The following is a 22144-nucleotide window of genomic DNA, read 5'->3' as shown; positions in this document are numbered from 1 at the left end:
GGCGAAGCAGAATAAAATCTTCAACAAACAAAGTAACAGCGAACGTGAATCGAATAAATTACAAGCGAATGCAGAAGGAATAATAACTAGTAAGGAAGTTACGAAGAACTGCTAAGAGTAGTACGCGTAGTTGGCTATTGATGTAGTCTTATGAGGGGAATTGGTGTGTGCGGGCAAGAATAAAGTTCTGCACGTGCGCAGAGGTCTGTGCCGAAGGATTCGAGGCATAGTATGTACGAGTAACTTCTACATGCGTACTTATAGCATAGGCAGACGGCTTACGGCGAAGTTGATCAAATCAAAATTATAGCCTGACATACGACAGTATTGCGGTTAAGCGGACCGCGAGGGCGTGGGTCGAATCCCTTGGGCAGCAGCAATTTTTTTTTACGTTGTTTTTTTTTTGGTTCCAAGTATTACTTCTATTTTTTTTTTTAAAGTAATTATAGCGTTTGTGGGCTTTTTTAATAGATTTCACTCTAAAAAATTCAACCAACTTGAAATAGTTATGTGAAATACCATAATAAAAAATAATAATGTGAGTTAGAGTACATAGTTCTTAGCACTCCGCCGACCCAAACTCCTTGGCATTATTTCCTTATTTGTTTGCACAGAGAATGTAGGATACAGAGAACAAGCGTAACTAGTCTGCACGTCTATTTCGCTGTTGTTGTTGTATCGGCAGCTCAGCCCTGCCTAGATCGGTTTGTCCATCAAACGATGTCGCCAGGCTCAGCTAACGGGAGACCCAGAAAGTGCGCAACTTCCACAGGATCGGTCCATAGGGACAAAGGCGTTAGCTGGGTGGAGTTTTCGAGGCATGTGAAGAGGTGCCGTGAGCCTTGGGGTGACTTTCGTGTGCCGGACGCTCTTTGGGCACATTCAGAGCGAAGTTAGACTATTGTGGTGCGAGTCTCCCCAGGCAGACAGAGCTCTGTCCCGTCCACGTCGGGTGGTTGTGTACCCTAAACGGCATTCGCAGGTCGGTAGTCGATATAGGTTTAGATCTGCTCTCGGTGAATGCCGTTTATAGGCTGGCTGAGCCAGAGGTTGTTTCATGAACCTCTGATAGTCGTCCTTCAGTTTGTATAGATATCTCCTGACGTGCCTTGGCGAGGGCTCAGCTACAAGCAGTTGTATGTTCGGGTGCCCGGGCCTGTGACACCGTACTAGGAACTGCTTACAGAGCATTGTGTTATGCTCCTTGATGGGGAGCCTCTGGGCCCCCTCGTGTAAGTGGTGTTGTGGCGACATCAAAAGGCATCCAGCTGCGGTCCGGAGTGCCGCCATTTTGGTCAGTTTTGTAATTGAAAATTTCCGGGAGCATCATTAAGTTTTTAGAATGAATTCTAGTACTTAATCCGGATCAACTGTAGTTAATTGCCGAGATAATTCCGAATTAACGAGCTGATACGGATCAACGCCGCCATCTGTCTATGCTTTTAGATGATTATAAATTATTAGCATTTTGTGTGCATTGGTACTCTTATGCAACTTTTTTAAGGCTTCTTTCCAGCAAGACGACTAAACTCCTCCATACGAAGTTGTTATTGTACAATTTTTAATGCGAATAAATAAATTTGGAATTTTTACGACAGACTCCCCAGAGCGCAGGAAATACGCATTAGATATTGCCAATTTATGGTCAACATTAAATCAGCACAAAATTTGATTGCGGTTGCAGGTGTTTAAAGCAGTAGTATCTGCCTTAGGGCGCGAACAGAGTGGCCGCTTGTTGCCGAGCCGAGCCGACTGACGCTTATTGCGAGAACCAATGCGAGAAAACTGGTACTATACAAATTAGTACAAATAAGCGCGAACAGGTCATAGTGGGCGCCGAGCTGGTCAGAGCGCAAAGCTGATTGAATGCGAGAAAACAGTTCCAAAGCGTATTTCAGCGCCGAAAACATTGTTTATGTTATGTTGTTATGATTTCAACTTGTTTGGAAAACATAAAAAAAAATTAAAAACAAAAATTTAAGAAAAAGTTAATAAAACATGCAATCAAAAAATTAAAAAAATAATAAAATTTAAAAATAAAATAAAAATNAAAAAATAAAATAAAAATTAAACAAAAAAATAAAAATTCAAATAAATAATAAAAATTAAATAAAATTATAACAATAGTAAAAAAATTAAAAAAAAACATAAACAAAATTTAAAAAAAAATGTAATAAAAGAAGTAAATAAAATATACATATAAAAAATTAAAAAACATAATAAAAATAAAATAAAAATTATAAAAAAAATTTTCGATTAATATAAAATACATAAGAAAAACCTAATAAATAAATTATTGTTATTAAAAAATCTTTTTTATTTATTTTTTTATTTATTTATTTTAAATCACTATATAAGTGATGAAATTCTCCAAATTCACTTCGTTTATCATTTATTGGATGTTTTCCAAATGATTTTTATTGATAAAATACTTTAAAACAGTAGCCGAAGCTAAATACTCATCATCTGACGAATCCATATCTTTTCACTTCAATTTCACAAACACGAATGAACAACAAACCCAAATGCATACAAACATACATAAAACACAAATAATAGATAAAATATCAGCGCTGATTCTCGCATCCACTATGCACACTCAAACTTGTTTCTCGCATGAACAAGTTCTCGCAATAAGCGTCAGTCGGCTCGGCTCGGCAACAAGCGGCCACTCTGTTCGCACCCTTAGTGTATGCGAGTGTGAAGACGAAATAGTCAGCTGGCTATAATTTTATACACATCTAAGTGTATGAAAAAAGTTGTATGCGCCTATTATTAAGATCATAAATCGGTTTATTGAAATTTATTGGCCGTTATGAGGTGTGCCACTTCTCCTTTTCTATTTTCCCCTGCCAAAAAATGAATATCTTTCACAAGACGCAATAGCGCTCTTAGGTGCCAGCGAAGCCCATAAAACTCTTTACACTCGGTAGTCTTTTAATTACGCATATTCATTTTTATTTTGCTCATAATTTCCAAACACGCACTCACCTTGATCAAGTCGACGCTCCATACGCCGCCACTGCCGCATGTGATGCACTAAAATGCCGGCTGCTATAATGAAAAAGAGCAAGCAGGCTAACACGGCCAAAAAGAGCGCCGTTGTCTGCCAAGCCATCGGCAGTGTTCCATCTTGCAGTTGCTGTAACTCATCTTGTGTCAATTGTTCCTCAAAGTCCATGTCGCCGTCGTCCTTTCGGCGCTGCGGGAATAGAATAAGTTAAGAAATTGTAAAGTAATATAAAGACTTTATAGGCATAAAGAGTAAAGGAAATGAAATAATATTACTACCGGCAAACAGTTCTAACTCAAGTTGCTCCATATTTTTATATTTTATAATTTTTGAGTGACATTTTCTCTTGGGGTTTTTTCCTATTTGGAACTCACCACGATAATGCCTTTTTAAATATCAACCGCTTTGCCCAAAATATAAGAACTTGCAGTTTTAGGTCGACTTTTAGACTTTGATGCTAATTGGGTTTAGAAACACGCATCACTTTGGCAACAGGAATAAATTGCGCCCTAGTTGTTTGATTAAACTGTCAAACTGACCGTCTAGATTGCCGAAAACGAGTGGAAATAAGCCTGCATTTTCGGCAAGGTCATGGAGAAGCCAACTATCACACAAGTCTCCGGAGTTTAGGTGAGGGATATCCTTGAAGAGAAGGGAGTGGCTGTTCCTCCAAGTGTCCCGTGGTTCTGACTTAAGTTTCTCTGAAGTGTAGGGAAAGGAGCTGAAACGCAGGCGGTAGAAATCCTCCAGTGAGACTGAGGGCAGTAGTCCAGCTGCTACAGCTGACAAGCGATCATGGTTTACGAATCTATATAGGTGGTGCCCAGGAAAGCAGGTGGGTTCGCAACCATATGGTCTTGCCAATTCTGTCTCCTTCTGTCATGACTAACGGTATGGCCAGTTCTGCTATGCTTTTAATGATTATCTGGCCGGCGAAAACTTCGTTTGTGACCTGTGAAACTTACTTAAATAAAGTAGGAATATTCTAAGGCGGCTATTTATTTTATAAGTAGACGGTGGACCATTCTGTCCGAGAATCCCCACCTAACAGCCATTGTGTGAAGTCGCCTATCTAAGACGAGGTTGACGAGTGCTAATCTTAGAGTGTCTTCTAACTCTTTTGGTGACCAAACCTGTGCAATCTCCTGTTAGGTTGCTACTAGGCTGAGCTGCAGGAGCAATAATAAGCAGAAGCTGCCAAAATAAAAACCGGGGCAGCAGCTTTTCGAGTATATTTTTACTTTGATTTGTAGCATTCTGATCCCCCGGGACCGGGCTTTTTAAAGGGCCTGAAATATCGGAGCCATAACTTTATATTAGTAAGGAAACATTGCGCATGCTTGCAAAGAAATGATAATTTTCCATATTTTCGCGAGAAACTGCTTCTCCGTTATAGGCTTTTACCATAAATATATTCCTATTCAGCTGATTTTTTCTGACTCTATGCATAAATGGAAACTTTGAATGGATTACATGCTTTTAAATTATTACAAATTATGTATAGGAGCCCGTGGTTTTCAGTTCGGGACCCGAGTTTTCTTTCGACGTCCCCTGGTGCTGTACATAGGGCTTAGTCAGCTTGTGCTTAGTCACATTGCTGTAGACTGGTGTTTGAAGAGCGATTCGAGGAAACCACTAAAAAGGACGCCATTCTGCATCAAAAACTAAATTTTGAAGAAAAGAAAAGAAAATGGACTTGGCCCCTTTTCACCTTTAGGTAGCGATATGTTACATTTCTTTTCTCTATTCTGAGCGTTAAGAACAAATTTCTTCTTTTCCAGATATTATGTACCCGCACATTGCAAAGGCATTCGATTTATTCTGCCTGCTAAGTTTTAGCAATAGGCTAAATACTCCGGAAAGCGCCAACGATCTCTACATAATCTGAAGCATAGCTTAGATCCTAGATAGCTGGACTGACTGTAGCGAGTTATGACACACCTACTTTTAAAGGCCCAACTTTGCCATTAAAATTTTTTCACCGAATATCCAATGAAGATTCGGCTTTAGATGAAAACGATATTAAAAATACAACGTATTTTGCTAAAAAAAAAAATCATTTATTCCAAGAGTCAGTGAATTATTGAACTACAAGGATAATGCTTGTTTAGGGGACGTTATTAGAATGGAGAGCTCACATTCACGTCAGTTTACCACTGACTGCTACACTTCATTGTAAAAACAGTTACAATTCACATTCAATCGCTTTAAATCGTTTTAAACGACTCACCTCCTTCCAGTTGGGTTCCGTTTTCGCCAGCACCACCCAATCGATCTTCAGATCATAAATGGAACCGCATATCGTGTCACGATGCAACTGACACGGACGCAACGGTATCAAATCCCCCTCACACACAGTGCACGTAATACATTTGTCCTTGAGCGGATCCCACCAGCTGTGTAGATCGCAGGGTGAAGCAACACAGAAGGAACATAGCGTGGTAAGGACGAGCAACGCACCGATGTAGGTGGCGGCTTTTGAAGAGCTACTCAGCAGAGTGCGTATAGCCGCATTTAATAGTTGTATTGCAGGTGAAATTGTTCTTGTTATAGTTTTAATTAAGTTGATATTGCTGCTCCCGCTGGAAGTATTGTTGTTATGGCTACTGCTATAGTTGTTGTTACTGTTATTGTTGTGATCGTAGTGATCTGTGTCATGCAGTGCCGCACTAGAAAGCGTATTAAACGCAATTTGATTGTTATTGCTGTAGTAGCACTGATTGCAGTTATTGATATTGCAATTCGTTGTATTGTTGCTGCTGTTGTGGTGGTTGTTGTTGTTGTTGTTGTTGTTGTTAATATCATCACGCCTTCTTCTTCTTCGCCTGCTGCTCGTTGCTGCTATAGCCTGTGCGCAATATCGCTGCAGTCGCCAGCTTATGCTCTGCGCATGTGTGTGCATTGTGTCGGGGTGTGTGTGGGTAGTGGTGGGGGTCGTGGGGGTGGTGGTGTTGTGGTTGGTGATTGTTGGGCGGTTATGATTAGCAATATTACTTGTATTCGTTCTTGAATTGGGCATGGTCACTGCTCTTATGATTGTTGTGGCTAAATGTGTATCTAACATAGTGGGTGTAAGGATAGGAGGAGTGGGCGTGGTCGTTGCTGGATAGGCGGGTGTCGTCGTAGTTCGAGTCGACATTATCTGAAAAATTAGAGAAAAAAAAATATTTAAAAATTTTTTTTAAATATTTAGCGCTAATTATGTGCGTATTTGAGGAAAATAAAACGCAATGGAATGCTAATAAGGCGGCCTTTAATATGCCTTTATAAATGTATGTGTGTACATGCTATAGCTAACGGGTATTAGTACTCATGTGCTGTGGGAATTTACTCCAGTAGCAGTCAATTTAACTAGCTGCATACTATGTACATATGTATTTATCTTCTAGTAGAGACATAGAAAAAATCAAATTCAGAGTTTCCCATGAGTGCTAAACACTTTCTCTATTTTTCCGCTTCAATGTCAGCAGAATCTTCTTCAATTGTTGTTACTAGGAATTTATGCACATTTGTACAAATGCACAGGGATGCGTTTAACTCTTTTTTATATGTGTGTATGTATGTATGTATGTATGTACATGAACATCAATATGTATTTATTCCCGTAGATGCGTTAAAGTATGTATGTATTTATTTGATGGTTTTATCCATTAGCGACCAGCAATTTTAACTCCATTACTCACCCAGAGCGTTGTCAATTACTATGCGTTTAGAATGCGCTGAAAATGGATTTTCCCAGCAGCCTTAGGGCTCTAAAACCATGTAATGATGTGTGGCAGAGTTGCCAGACAAAGTAAGTTCTGAATTTGATATTGGAAATAACCTCTACAAAATTGAAATCTAATTACGCTGCATAAAATTTTATAAAATGTTCGTAATTCGATATTGGACCGTATGCAAAAAAAAATAAGCAAATCGCTGGCTTAGAGTGAAAAGCTGCTAAGCCCACTTTTTTTGAAAACTCATATTTTAATAAAGGAGGTTACAGAAATTAAAAATGCATTGTTTCGAAAAGGATAGAGATACTTGTTTTATTCATTCTCGTTTATATTCAATGAAAGGACACTTTGCTAAGTCCAAAAGATGCACCGAAAATCCGATAAGGCCAAAGGAGTACAAAATCTTTTAATAAAGATCGAACCCTCTGATTCATATGAAGTTTTGCTTCGCTTTAAACAGCCAAAATGTTGTATGTCTATAAGAAGTTTTTTTCCTCTCCTGTAAAATTTTTAAAATGTGAATTAGCAACTTTTCACTCTAAGCTAGCGAAATGCTTTTTCTTAAAATGTCAGACCTTTCACTCAATTTTTCCAACAAAAAAAATTTTGTGTGAAAAGTATGAAGTTTTAAGAAAAAGTAATTGCTTCGTTTTTATGCATACGGCCGATTGTTATCGAAAAATAAGAAAAGCCTATAGCCGTGAATGTTCAGTGGGCGACAAAAGTCTACGTTCAGAGATTTGTTCGCAACTATATTTTTTAAAACATTAGCAAAAAGATATGAAAATAAAAAGCTTCGCATTCATAGCGAAAAATTCTCTGTCCATAGACTCTTGTCGCCCACTGTGTGCATATATTTTATTTGAGAAATCTTCACAAATTTCCAAAAAAAAATCTAAAAAGATAGGGTAAAATCCTAAATAAATTTAAAATATGTACTTATTCAGGCAGGTTCTGCATTTCATTTCCGAGCGAATTTCAAGTCCTACCAATTTGAAGTCAAAGTCTAAAAATTCTTTCTTCTCTAAAAAATACAAAAAAAGTCTTCAAAGTCTAAAAATACAAAAACAAAAAAAAAATCGAAGTTTCTTATTTCAACCAAACATTTCGCTTATATTTTTATCAAAGTTGTTGGCAAGTTTATTTTTTATGGAAACAGTGAAAATATGTATATTTTTTTCTGAATTCATGTTAAGCCCTAAATTATTTAACGAATATCTGAGGCAAACATTTTTCTATCCCAGACGTCATATATAAATGTTATTTTAGAATACGACCTGTACTGGGTCACCATTCTTCAGCTTAGCCATTTCATACATTTAGGCGTTTAAGCAATAAAGCTATTTCAAGAAGGCTGGCAACCCCTAAATTACACACTGTTTAGTGTCTGGCTAAACGGCTAAACGGCTTGAGATCACTCTTTTATTGCTTGCTTAATACTTTTGTTGTCGCTGAAATGACCGAGGGTCAGCACAGATTTGAACTTCAAGCTAATAAAATTTACTCGTGTGCATGAGATTCATAAGGGGAATTCACAAACATGCCACTAAGCATGTATGTTTTTATGTTGGTAAATATATATTTATACATACATATGTGGGTATACATATATACACATACGATTCCACAAATGTTTGTACATATTTACTTACAATTTTTGCAGCCATATATGCATCTATAGATGTATGTCTGACATACATATTCTTTCACATACATATGAAAGTGTGTATTCATATACATACATATGTGAGTAGCGATACTACATTGTAATAGAAATGTGCCATGTGCTTTTTGTTTATTCTAAATTAAAATAATTTTTACTACATAAGTATGAACTGTGTAAATTGGACTGTCTTGCATGTACCTATACGAGGAATGGGGTTTAGCAACAAAGTGGCAAATGAAAGTGAGGAAAGCATTCTAAATTCAGAATTTAGTATTTCTACAGCAAAAACACATGAACATATAACTATGTACATACGTAGGTACAGTTATGGAATATAATTAGCAAATGATCTCAGCGAAGAAGGGATTAGTGAGTACGATTCTAAAAATGTATAGATTCGCATACGTCGGACATATTTACAGTTGCATGGAACAAATTAACAACGACGACAACTCAAATACTAACAGTCCAGGTTCTGGTATTGCGGTTGGTGAAAGTTTATTTTTCTATCTGGTATAATCCTATTTAACTTTGTTTAATCACAAAACTATACAATTTTCTACTTACGAAGAGTCTAAAAGGGGTATTTCTTTGCGAACTCTAATCGATTTTCTCTATAATATCCGGAGAGCAATGGGTTCTTCCCATTGGCCCACTTTACGAAATCGTTATTTTCATTATTTTTCATAAATCGCAGGTAGAACATTATTTTACGTCATGTGTGTCCATGTCCTTTTTTAAAATTAACTCGGAGAGTTTATCTCCTCCTTCGATGGAACTAAAGACATCATATGAGCAAATTTCATGGGTTGTTTTCTTGGTGTCACTCCCTTCTCAGGCCAGAAAAAAAGTCAAAGCATTCTTCTTACATTTATGTATTTCAAGCAATGGAGTTCCAGAAATATGTTAAATAAAAAATAAACCAAGTATCTGAACAGTTTAAGCCTTAAAACGTTTATTTGTTTCGGGAAGTTTTTGAATAGAATGTCCATATAATAGAGGCAATGAAATTTGGCACCAAATGCAAGATATCTGTGGACTTTCGAAAGTGTGGCACCAAATTAAAAAAAAAAAAAGTGGCAGCTATTTTGTAAATTTTGAACTTTGACGGTTTTTTAATTTTAAAAGTTTAAGACACCTAAAAATTTTAACACTAGAGTAATAAACCTAGTGTTCCCCCAAATGCAAAAGAATTACATTGTTTATAAGATAACGATAATTTACGAAATAAAAATTGCAATTTTACAATTTTTATTGGCACACACGAAATTCTTTCTAAAATTGTTACATGCCTGAAGAAATTAATATATACCTATATTCGTGAAGACTGCTATAGGAAAATATTCCACGGCTATACTTAATTACTTTTAAATAATATGACTTTTAAGTTAAGTCGTGCAACTAAACGTGTTAGCTGGCTGTGTATGGTGCCACGCGGCGTATACGCTACACACGCAAATACGGGTATATGAGCACGAGTTCTTATTTGAATATTTTTTTTTTTTTTGGAATATCTTTTTTAAGATTTCATTTAAATACAATTTCGCTATGAAATTTTGTTCTTTATGCAAAACTGACGAAAATCGCTGTCTAACACGTTTTTGTCGAAAAATGAAACAACTCGTGAAATTTGCTCATATGCGTTGCTCTATTGTACATGTATGTACATACATATGTATGCACAATTGCTTTACTTACTTTTGTATACAATCTTTACTAAGTCTTTTATACTTTTTTTCCTTTCTTTTTCTAGCCAATGCTTCGTTTCACTGAAAAGCAAAACAATTTTATTTCATACTCAAAATCAATTTTTGTTATTAACTAGTAGTTCTAAATCATCCATCTTCACGAGTGCATTTGCACCTACATAGTATGTATGTATGTGTGTATATAGTATGTAGAAGTATGTGCATACATACATACACACATAATTAGATAAATAAAAATTAGTGCACATTAGGAATGTTAATCCCAGTATCCCAGGCCAAATATAGTAAAATTGCGTTTTTAGTTTTTCACCCTGACGTCAGTAATTCAGAAACTATAAAAAAAATTCAGAGAAATGTGCTTGGAGAAGAAGTATGGGTTTTAATGAGGAAATCCTGTAGAATTTAAACAGATTAAAGTTTTTGGTGCAGATAGACTAATAAGTATTGAAAATGTCCTTTTAAAATTTTATCCTTGAAATTTGGCAATATTTGTTTTTGAAAAAATTATATGTAGGACTTACATAAACTCGATAACATCCACGAATTTCATCCATCTAACTTTATCAGCTTAAAAAATTACCTATTCGTCCCTTGTGAATCCAAAAAATTTTAATTTTTCTAAATGCTGAAGAAATTTCCCCTTGAATTTGGTGCCCATACTTTTATTCTACATTGCATTGAATTTTTTAAATAATTTTTGGAATTAATCATATCTTTGAAATTACAAAGTCCTTTAAAATAAATTCTGACGTCAGAGAGATAAAATAAAAACGACACTTAAATAAAAAAGTAGGTTTCAAACCCATTTATTTATTATTTATTTTATGGTAGGAGAGCTTCTCAAACAATATAAATAGAAGCAATTTTTTTCGATTTAAGTTGTTGAAAAGTAAAGAAAATCTAAATACCGGGACTAATCCCGAGATCCTGGAATTGTAATAACGACATACCGAAAATCCCGGGATCGGAAAAAGCTGAAAATGAACATCCCTAGTGCACATATGTATTTATATTATGTATTTACATATTTGATGTTTGTAGTATATAATAACTGATAAGCTAACTGCAACAGAACACAAATATGAAATGTGTACATACTTATGTACGTACATATGTATATATAAGCAAATAGTTACGCTTTGAATTTTACATACATATAGCGCGTCCTCGTACAAACAAACAGAAGTCAAAACCGACAAACGGCAAAAACAACAACTCAACCAAGTATATAAATATACGCAATCAAATTTATTTGCATACACATGTATTTATATTTTTTAGCCTCCTGCGTTTTTCCAACATTTTCACTTATTGTTGTTTTTGCTTTTCTTCTTCCTTTATTGCCATTTCCAGTGGTCAATGCCGGTCATATTCGTACTAAACGTTGAGCGCTACCGATCGAGCGTTAAATTGTAAAATTCATATTTCGATGCGGGCAACGTGCGCCATCGATCGTACGCACACACATATTTATTCAAAATGTGTTGGTATTAGTGACTTTATGCCTTTGCGTATGTTTATGCTCACTGTACACTCGCTGTCTGTTGTCAATATGACAGCATATCATACTTCCGTTTCGTAAATTGTGCACACAGTGACGGTGTTGAAGAATAAATAAAAAAGGATTTGTACATAAATAAATATTGTGCAATAAGTAAAAAAAACAAAAATAAGTAAATAAGTACTATCAGATATGTACAATGTGGCATGCGCCCAGGCGCTTAGTTATCTCTCAAAACAAATACCACTTCAATGGAAGATTTGTAAAAATTATAATTTTTTGCTTTCTATACCCTATTGTCTTAAGATAAACATTTATTCTATATGCTTTTTTGTGTCATAGATTTCCTTATCGTCGAATGGAATCAATGTCCAAACAAATCTTAATTTTTTATAATTTGCTCCCAGGCCTAGATAAAATAGATTTCTGTAAATATTTTTCATCCAGCTATTTTTATGCAAGTTTGCTTTGCTTATTATTGAAGATGAGTCAGTCGACAAATACCTAGTCCAAAAGGGGTAATAAAATTGGACGAATGATGGACTAAATTATCGAGCTAAACGGAGACTTACTTGAGAAAAAAATGCATTCTGCTGAAGAAAATAATTTATATTTAAAAATTCTCTAGGTTATAAAACTTTTCTCGTTTAATTGAATATTCCTCTAGACTGTTACATCTCTTTGCTAGAAAGGACATGAATCTACCCAATCGTTCATAACCATCTGCGCTCTCACTTGCTCTGGATTGTGCTGACAACATTGGCGTAATGCCGTCCTTGTGTTGAACTCTGGGAGTTGCCAGCTCATATTATTTTTGATTGTCGCGAAACAAGAAAATTTTAATGAGAAGTTAACTAAAAATCGAAAATAAAAAATTTCGTGGCACCGGCTATTAGCACCCGCAAAAGAATTTTACAGAATGGTTTGGGATATCAGGAGTGGAGAGAGTTACGAATTATCATTCCGTTAATTCACGGGTCGAAACATTTATTTCAAATTTAATTATTAAATGCTTTCGAGAGAACTTTTTTACGCTAATATGGCCCTATTAGCGTCTGGATGCGCTGGCTTGGGCGCGTTGTACGCATGGAATGATGACAATCCCATAAAAAGGTTCTTCGACTCGGCAACCATTGGTGCGCAACGAAAGTGTACAGTAGGACCTACAACTGGCGGAATTATGCAAAAAAAACTTCGCCATTTTGAAGAAGAAGAAAATAATTACAAATTGAAGGGCCTAAAATTGGTTATATTAAAAAAAAAATTGTACTTGAAGAAACCCGTAATTTAAGCCTCTATTTTAACCCCCCTTCAACAAACGAATACGTACACACCTTCGCTGTCTTTGCGCTTCCTTAACGAACCCAATACAATTTTCCCGCAATTCGAAGTTCCCCAATGACCGGACAAACGACAGGCCATCAACGTCAACGTCAACATCAACGCCATTAGAGCTTAAGCAAAAACATTAGTTTCAATATTAGTGACAAAAGGGAAAATACAACTACAACGTACATACATACATACATATATGTAAATTTTTATGTTTGCATATATTAATATGCATTTGGACAGGCACACGCAGATGTGTGAGTGTAAAACTTTTTCAAAATTCATATTCAAACCCAGCCCAACAATATATGTATGTATATGAATATGGCGCGTTTTGTGATGTTGCTATTGTTTTTACTGTTATATTGTTGTTGTTATTTGTTAGTGCAGCATGGCAAAATATGGTTGAAAACAACAGGAAGAAATATTTAATTAAAATTAGCCACAATGGCCACCGGCACCGTAAATTGATGCGATCTGACGAGAATATTTACGTAGAATGAATAGTAGTTAGTTATGCCAGAGCGATGAGAATTGTGTGCTTACGAGTTTGGTTGCTGCTCTGTAACGATCGGAATGATCATCATTGTTTAAACCGCTGTTGAAAAATAAAAGTGAATTTTAATACTACGAGTACAGTGTTGTGACGCAATCGTTTGCTTTGTGTGTGAAAGCTTGAATGCAATATAAGAGCCTACTTACTTTCACCAAATTATTGAGGAGTTTTTTTTTTTTGTGGGGAAAAATAAATGACGAAAGTAATTTTGTACATTACATATTATTCCTATTTCTTTTTGCAACGCTTTTATTGTCAGCTGAATTCCCATTCTATTGCAGCGCTAAAATTCTACGCACTACTGTAACTGCAGCTGGCCTCGGTCAACTTGCCATCAATTGCTGCCAAAAAGTCGATCGCCAATCAATTGACAGTTTAACAATTCATTTAAGTCATCAACCCATGACGATCAACTTGTCCCTTAGCGGTGAAAAGTGCAACAATGCTGCAATTGGATGCCTTCTCTCATTTTTAGCCTCTGTTGCGTGGAGCACTTGTCTGTCAGGCAGGGCATGGCAATTGAAAATTGAGGCACTTGTTGTTGTTTTGCTCCGACCACTTGTTTGTCGTAGGCTGTCGTAGGTTGGCTGTTTTTTATTACTTATTTCTTTTGTACACTTGTTTTGCTTTCTTTTTTATTTTTTTTTTAATTAGTTTAAGTTATTCGGTTTATGTACTAACTGCTACTTTCTTGCAGTTGTGCATACTTATGTATTTTCTTAGCTAAATATATGCATATGTATGTATGTATGCAACATGTCTACAGCACTTTGCGTAATGCATAATTAATTTCAATCGGAAATCGGAATTATGGGTTTTCCTATACATTGGTTTTTTTTTTGGTTTGTTTGTATGCGCGAACCGTTTATTAACTAACTACACTTACTTCCTTTCCGGGTCAACAATGGCTGCGCATGTGCTTAGGTCTGTTCACGCATGAGAGTGGGTACTGGGAGGTGGTCAGGTTGTCTTGGAATACAGCCATTTGTCAATGAACTGAACGTTATTATTGGATTTCTTTTAATCACAGGACTTTGGAGACTTTAACCAATATCTTTTTGAATTTACATATTTAATTTTTGGAAGTTTTCAAAACGATATCCCATTTAAACAAAGAGCAGAAAAAAGGTAGACAAATGTAGTATTACTTCAGGAAATACTTTGACAGAAAATTATGAACTGAGCTCACATCCGGAGTTGCAGACATGAACTAGAAAGATGCAGGTCGTGATTGTTGCCAGAAACTGGAAGATTAAAGGGACTTTCAATACCCCCAAATATATAAGGCAAAGCGACAACAAGCGAATGACGAGGCACATTTACGAAGAAATTTACTCAAAATTAAGGCAAAGCACTTTCTCAAATGCTACCCTTTTTTGTGAGAGCTGGCACGCCAGTGCTTGATGTCAAGCCCCGGATTTTAGGCACGGAGGCATGAAAGCACGTCTGCCATTTTTAGATCGGGATCCAACCAGCAAGTACGCTTGCGAGTGATCATAGCCAGTTTTGCTTCTCGTACATCGTTCTTCAAATGATTTCGATGTCACTGCATTCCCCAATGCGCAATAGGTTTCCATAGGTGTAACCTCCATCGACCTGGCCTCTCCCTAGATGTACGAAGGGGTAAAGCCCGCAAGAGGGTTTCTTCTGCCTAAGTTTCGCTTCGAGATTCCGTCTTCGTCTCCTCTTTTTGTGGGTCGTTGACAGCGAGCTGCTTCCGCACGTACAACCTTTGCAAGCGAATAGTCCGCTTCCTACTCTGGAGAACAGTTGATTGGTACTACCTCATCGCTAATTTCGAGGATGCGCTCCTGTCGTTGGTTTTTAGTGCTGGTTGGGGTCTCCAAAATCAGTGCCTCTGCCATAAGTACGAATGCATTACCACAATCGTCCCAACTGGAATATTAGCAGCCTTTCATTGTGCCATCACCGAAATGATCGCTGTTTTGTCCCCAACTGCCAGGGTTGGTGTGCATTTCTCTGGTCATCCTCCTACTTCCCGAAAGGTATTAATGCTATTCGGACACTCCCACCACGCGATTTTAGTCGACTTTTGAGACAAGCGTGTCTTACTGCGGCCATATTCTCACGCTTTGCTCATGTGATTGTTATTGATTGATTATTGAAATTAGAGTCATCTCAGCCATGTTCAATAATTTCTTTCTTGTTTAAGTAATACATACACTCCCAGTCATTTGAATAGCACACCCTTTTGATCATTGATGACGATTGATAACATATTTAGAAAAGTTTCGGATATACAGTTTTGTAGCCCACACAATTTTAGTATAATAAAACGCAAGCTTCAGGTGGCTACAAAATATCGTTGATTTTTGACAATTTTTCGAGTATACTTTGTACCGAAGAAAATGCATCACACTGTCAACAAAAAAATCAAAATTATCAAAAATTGCTATTTTACAGTCACTTGAAACTTTCACTTTGTTATACTAAAATTGCATAGTCTACAAAAATGCAGATCATTAGGATAACACACCTCTATGTTGACATGTTTCTTAAATTTTTATAAAATTTTTCAATTGAATTTATATGTAAAATATGCTACATTTTTATAAAAAATTAATGAATATTAAACAAACGGAAGGAAAACTGTACATCCTGAGGATCAGCAGGGTGTGGTATTCAAATGACTGGGTGTGTACATATTTTCTAAAATGTGCCGAATTTCTAAGATTCGACAAGAAACCACCACTCAAAATAGAATACTATAAATGAGTGAATATTTTTGAACGTACATGTGTGTTTGTCTTGAATAGCTTGGTAGATATGCATACATATGAACGTCCTTGAAAATTTACGCAAAAACGCCAAATTTGCTCAATGAAAAGTAAAAGCAGACACTTTAAATCACATCTTTTTGGCACAATATTCATATATTAGGCCGGATCGGCTTCCATATAAAAAAAAAAAGTTTTTAATCAACCCATAGTTTTCAATACTTATTCGATAGGTTTTTGCCGTCATAAGAATCATTGCCCCATACTCTTCAGAGGAACAGCCAAAATCAAAATTTCTTTATGAATTTTTTATTCATAATCCTACGTTAAGATGCGATAGATGATCTTAAACATATTTTTGTCATCAATACATATACATAGCACCTTAACATAACTTAATTTGAATTCAGTCGGCTAAGAAAGCTTATAGACTAGTATGAGTAAATGCAAACACTTTTTTGCGACCCAGTCTAGTAGACATACATACATACATGCATATTCCTACTACATACATACATGCATATATTCGGTTGTCTGCTATGGCGCCTACTTTAGTTTTGATGGACATGTCTGTTGATTGAACTAATCCATTTACTTAATGATGCGACGTATTTTATTGGCAATTGATCAACACGAATGCATAAACATTTTGTAACAATTAAAAAAACAAGCAGCACCATTTTATGCAAAATCGCAAATTATTTGTTTTGTCAAATTGCCAACAAGCAAAAAATAAATAGAATTGTACATATATACATATGTATGTATGTAAGTATGTTTTTAGTATATCTACCCACGTATGTAGCAAAAATAGCAAATACTAAATTTTTTAAATAGTTAAATTTGTAGATACATACTTATTTAAGCCTCAAAAAATGTATTTTCGAAAAAAATTTCGACACCCAATACAAATACAACATCTAAATTCTCTCGCAGTTAAATGCGCAGCTGTCTGACAGTAAATACAAATGACACGTGCTAGTGAGTAAAAAGAATAACAAAATATCGAGTAGACATATTTAACATGTCTTTAGCGTGAAGAGTTATGCTAAGATTAACACAATTGTGTATGGCTTATGTTATTTAGGTATGTATTGTGAAAAGTGAACATTTCAGCTGCGAATTGTTTATTTTTGCATACATTATGCGCGTAAGGGCATTTTCATCTGCATGCGAGTGTATTTGAAGTTTTGCAAAATAGAAACTATGGTTGCAAATAGTCAATGATAGGAGAATACTGACAAAAAAAAAAGAACATACAATTTTTTTTTTTTTTTTTGTGAAGGGTGTAGCTCATTTATTCCATACAAAAACAATTATCGAACACACTTTTTATGGAAGAATAGGCGTGAAAAAAAAAATTGCCAAAAATCGACGGTAACTCCTAGCTACTTCAAGCTTGCACTTTGATGTACCAAAATTCATTGTGCTGTATACTGAGGATGTTTCTAAGAATTATAATTAAAAAGGTCACAATTTTGATGATACTCTCGAATTTTGATAATTTTTGTACAAAGTTTGAAATTTTTTACTTACGCGGTTTTTGTTAGATAACGAGTTACACTTTCATAAGAAAATAATAAACATTAAATACCGAATGAAAAATAACCAAACACTTTTATAACATATTTTTTTGTTATTGAATTTTAGTTATTATTTTTTTAAATACATTCTTTAACAAAACCGATTTTCTAACTTTATGCAATAAATATTAAAAAAAAAAAACTTTCGTAAAAATTTCAAACTTTTTAATTAGATTTCCGAAAAAGATTCTGAGTATGCAGTTTTGTAGCCCATTGAATTGTAGTACAAGTTTCAATTGGCTAAAAATTACCGTCGATTTTGTTAGATTTTTTTTTTTGTAGAAGATGTTACGATTTCTTGAAACTTTTACTTTATTCTACTAGAATTTAAAGGGCTGCAAAACTGCATACTCAGAATCTTCCTAAGAAATCTAATTAAAAGTTTTTACTAAGGTTTGTTGATTTTTTTTTTTAATATTGCACAAAGTTCGGAACTTGTTTTTTTTTTCTTAAGAAAGAACTTGTCAAAATGTGGTGCGGCTATAATTTGTTCAACCACTGTATGTACGTCTCATGTACGATTTTGGATAGTGTGTCTGTCAATATTTGCATAAACATTTTATGTTGCAAATACAAACCACATATCTACATACATACGGGCACTTGTAGGCCTACCAAGTTCACATACGCGCGCACTTCAACAAAATAAAGTCTGCAATTTAGGCAGCCCTCTCAGGCACGGAATCGATGTACATACGTACATATGTATGTATGTATCAACGTATTTTCATAGTCAAAGTGTCAAGTCAGTGGAGATGTGCGGCGCAGGCGAACAAACTGTTGACAGTGACAGCAATTTACTGCTTGTTGCCAATGCAAAAAATACATATACTTACATACATATTAAAAAAAAACATTGTCTATATACTTACGTACACACATACATACGTATGTAGGTTTGTGTGTAAGTATGAAAAAGCGAAAATAAATGCTACAAAAAATCAAGTTAAACAGCCTCACTCACGCCACTGACGTCTTCGCCAATCAAGCCATGTAAGTCACAACTTGATGAACACTACAATAACATTTGTATTGCAAACTGAGCAACAACAGTCATGAAAAAAGAATTAGCTTTAAAATGCATTCATTTATACATAAAATTCTTATGTACATACGTATGTGCAAAAACATTGGCGTGGATGCTGTGCCTGAAAGATCCAGCAAGTCAGATCCCAATTCGCCACAGAGCGAAGACGAGTTCGAATCGAAGTCGCTCTGGTGAAGTCGTTTGGGTGAACTCGAAACGGCGTCGAAACGAAGTCGTTTTTTTCATACAAACCGCCACGTCGTTCCGAAGTCGTTTTTCCTCATCGAATCGAAGTCGTTTCGGCGTCGATTTGGTGAAGTCGTTTGGGTTAACTCGAAACGACGTCAAATCGAATTCATTCTTCGTCTTCGAGGAGGATCAAATAAGAACTCTGGGGAACGTTCTGCTAGAGAAAAAAACGAGAACAAAAGTATTGAGAGCAGTTTTCACGAGAACAAAATGAGAACAAAAGATTTGGGAGCGTTTCCGTAGAAAGCAAAATGCGAACAAAACTCTGGGGAACGTTCTCAATAAGAACTGAATGAGAACGAAACTTTCCGGAACGTTTCCAATGGAAACAAAGTGAGAACGACAGTAACCTGAACGTCCTCAAGGAGGACTAAATAAGAACACTGGAGAACGCTCTGCTAGAGAACAAAACGAGAACAAAAGTTTCGACAATTTAATTGATGAAAAATCGTTTCAGTGAGAACTACGATTGTCGATTCTAAGCCGGAGGAAAGCTAAGCTGGGTCATTTAAACTCCCAGATCGTTCATCATTATTGTGAACTGTCCATTTATAGGACAATTGTTCATTTTCTGTTTAGGAAAAGTTCGTGTTTTAAGTCTTTCGTTGACTTAATTTGCACATTTAGCTTTCAGTTCTTTTTTTTAATAATTTTAATATTCGAACATTTCAAACTAATGAACGATATGGGAAAAATATTGCTCTCACTTTAATTTTTTGCGAATAGTTCAGCGAAAATTTGTTCTCATTTCGTTCTCTGTCAGAGAGTTCCTTAGAATTTTGTTCCCATATTGGGTTTGGGTGTTAAAACACCCCCGTGGGTCCGCCACTGACTGACACGTAGTTTAACACCCAAAAAGGATCAAGGAATACCTAAACTGAGCCTTCTCTAGCCAAATATCCAAATGTCTTATTACCAGGTACTCCTGAGTTATCAGGCACCCAGATTATAGCTAGTTCGTTGTGTTTTCCAACATAACTTGTTCGATAGATACTTGCATTTCTGAACCATTTTGGAAGTATTCAAAGGGCTTGCTAATGCCTGAGTTTAGTTTAGGTTGTCCCTACATACATATTAACTCCTTGCTACATCTTTATTTACTTTAGTCAATAACCTTGCTAATAGCAAATTCCTTATCTTAGAAATTCTGAGACGAGTTCCTCAAGAAAGAAGTGAAAATTGCCCCCGATATTTTCGACGTAGACCCCAGAGCTTGATCCTGTGTCAGTTTTGTGGCCATCAGTAAAGGTTCTACAATGTCTAAGCCCGCGCTCTATATTGGACTTAAGCCAGCTCTCAAGCTGAGGGAACTCAACGTTTTACTCGTAACCTCTTTTATTGTTGTTGCTTTCCCATTAAAATTTTCTTTTGTTAAATACACTGAGAGCTGCCGGTATTAAAAGCGTTTGATAACAATTTGAAAGCTCTCTTTGGGGCACATGATTTCCTACTAGGCATTGCGCCTGAGTTGAAATTCAAACAAATAAAAAATTATAAAAAGAGAAAACGTGAAATAAAAGCAATTTTCATTAATGTTTACAAAAGTGTTCTATCCAACGTCTTTTCGCTGAGTTTTACTACTTTTATATGCATCCATGGTGAAATAATAACAAGGTGTTGTCAGTAGCGACGTGTTTGTTGTAATTTTGACAAGATCGGCATGCTTATTTTCAGTGCTGCCGATCTTAATTTTTATAATGCTATTAGTTGGGAAATTGTATTTAAAATACTCCATTTTAGTATTTGATTTTATCTTGATTTTTAACCAACTTGGTGTTTTCAGAACGATATTAATATTTAAAATTGCTGGATTTGTATAATTTTTGTCCTCAAAATATAAAATATAAAAGATATCGTAGTTATCAATGGAAAAAGACGTACACAAAAATCGTATGGAAAGGCGATTTTTTTATATTAAATATCTTTTGCTGCATTGTCATAATATCGAGCCAAATGGACTACTGATACACTAGAATAGAGCGGCAGCATGGTTAAATTACGACTTCGCTTATATTATCGATATTTATGTGTTTTAATCTATATGTCAGCCGCTGTGGCGTAGTGGTAAGCAGTGCGCGCTCCACTCCGCAGCATCTGGGTTCAAGCCCTGGTCAAAGCAACATCGCAAAAATATAGAAAAAAGGTTTTTTCTTAACAGCGGTCGTCCCTCGGCAGGCAATGGCAAACCTCCGAGTGTATTACTGCCATGAAAAACAGCTTCTCATAAAAATGCAATCGCCGTTCGGAGTCGGCGTAAAACTGTAGGTCCCTCCGCTTTGTGTGACAACATCAAGGCGCACGCCACAAGTCGGAGGAGAAGCTCGGTCAAACACTAACATATGTGTAAGCGCCAATCTAGTATTATTATTACTAATCTATTTAAAAAATCACTTACAGTTTTATAGGAAATTGCCTTATTTTACGGCCTGCACTTTTTTATAAGTTACAATATATGTGCAACCTGTGTGGAGCTTACGATACAAACATATATTCAGGCTTATAAGCCTGTAATTAAACATTTTTCTACATTTAATTTGAAATAGTATGCACGAACGGATTAAAAGTAGTAAATAGTTAGTACTTTTTCTACTACTTTAAAATGCGTGACCGGAATAGACCTGCCGAAAAAGTGAGGTTAAGTTACTGACAACACCTTGTTATTATTACACCATGATATGCATCTGTATGCTTGCATGGTTGCATGTATGTAAGTATGTATGTATATATGCACATTTGTATCTGCACATGTTTGCTTAGACGAACATTTAAGTTTTTGTTTACAAATCTGTTTTACAATGAAAATAATCAACATCTGGGACATGTGTGCTATTTTTGTTTTAGTATGTACATACATATGTATGTATGTATGCATATCCAACTGCCAGATTGTACATTTGCATGTGCATATGTACATACTCTCGCACAATAGATGCAGTCAGATAGCAAGAAGTCGGCATAAATAACGCAACAGCAACAGTTCCTGCGTCCTTCGTTGCATGCCACATAAAAAAGTATGTACATACATATAAAGTATGCTTGCCACAAGCATGG

General features: G+C 35.8%; 1 protein-coding gene across 2 annotated transcripts in view; it reads right to left on the bottom strand.

Annotated features, from left to right (window-relative positions):
- Positions 1–22144, bottom strand: part of LOC108364295 (Tumor necrosis factor receptor superfamily member wengen) — a 57174-nt gene that overhangs the window by 24510 nt on the left and 10520 nt on the right. For both annotated transcript variants that reach the window (XM_017617914.1, XM_017617913.1), the window contains exons 2-3: positions 5244–6155; positions 2992–3202 (exon numbers count right to left, since the gene is read on the bottom strand). In XM_017617914.1, coding sequence (XP_017473403.1) covers positions 2992–3202; positions 5244–6152 — 1120 coding nt within the window. In that variant the 5' untranslated portion in view covers positions 6153–6155. The remainder of the gene's footprint in view (positions 1–2991; positions 3203–5243; positions 6156–22144) is intronic.

This window comes from Rhagoletis zephyria, unplaced genomic scaffold, assembly GCF_001687245.7.
Source record: "Rhagoletis zephyria isolate East Lansing unplaced genomic scaffold, Rhagoletis_zephyria_1.1 Rzeph_scaffold_01518, whole genome shotgun sequence".
Taxonomy (NCBI): Eukaryota; Metazoa; Arthropoda; class Insecta; order Diptera; family Tephritidae; genus Rhagoletis; species Rhagoletis zephyria.
The sequence above is the reverse complement of the archived record's forward strand: the minus strand, read 5'-3'. Positions and strand labels throughout refer to the sequence as shown.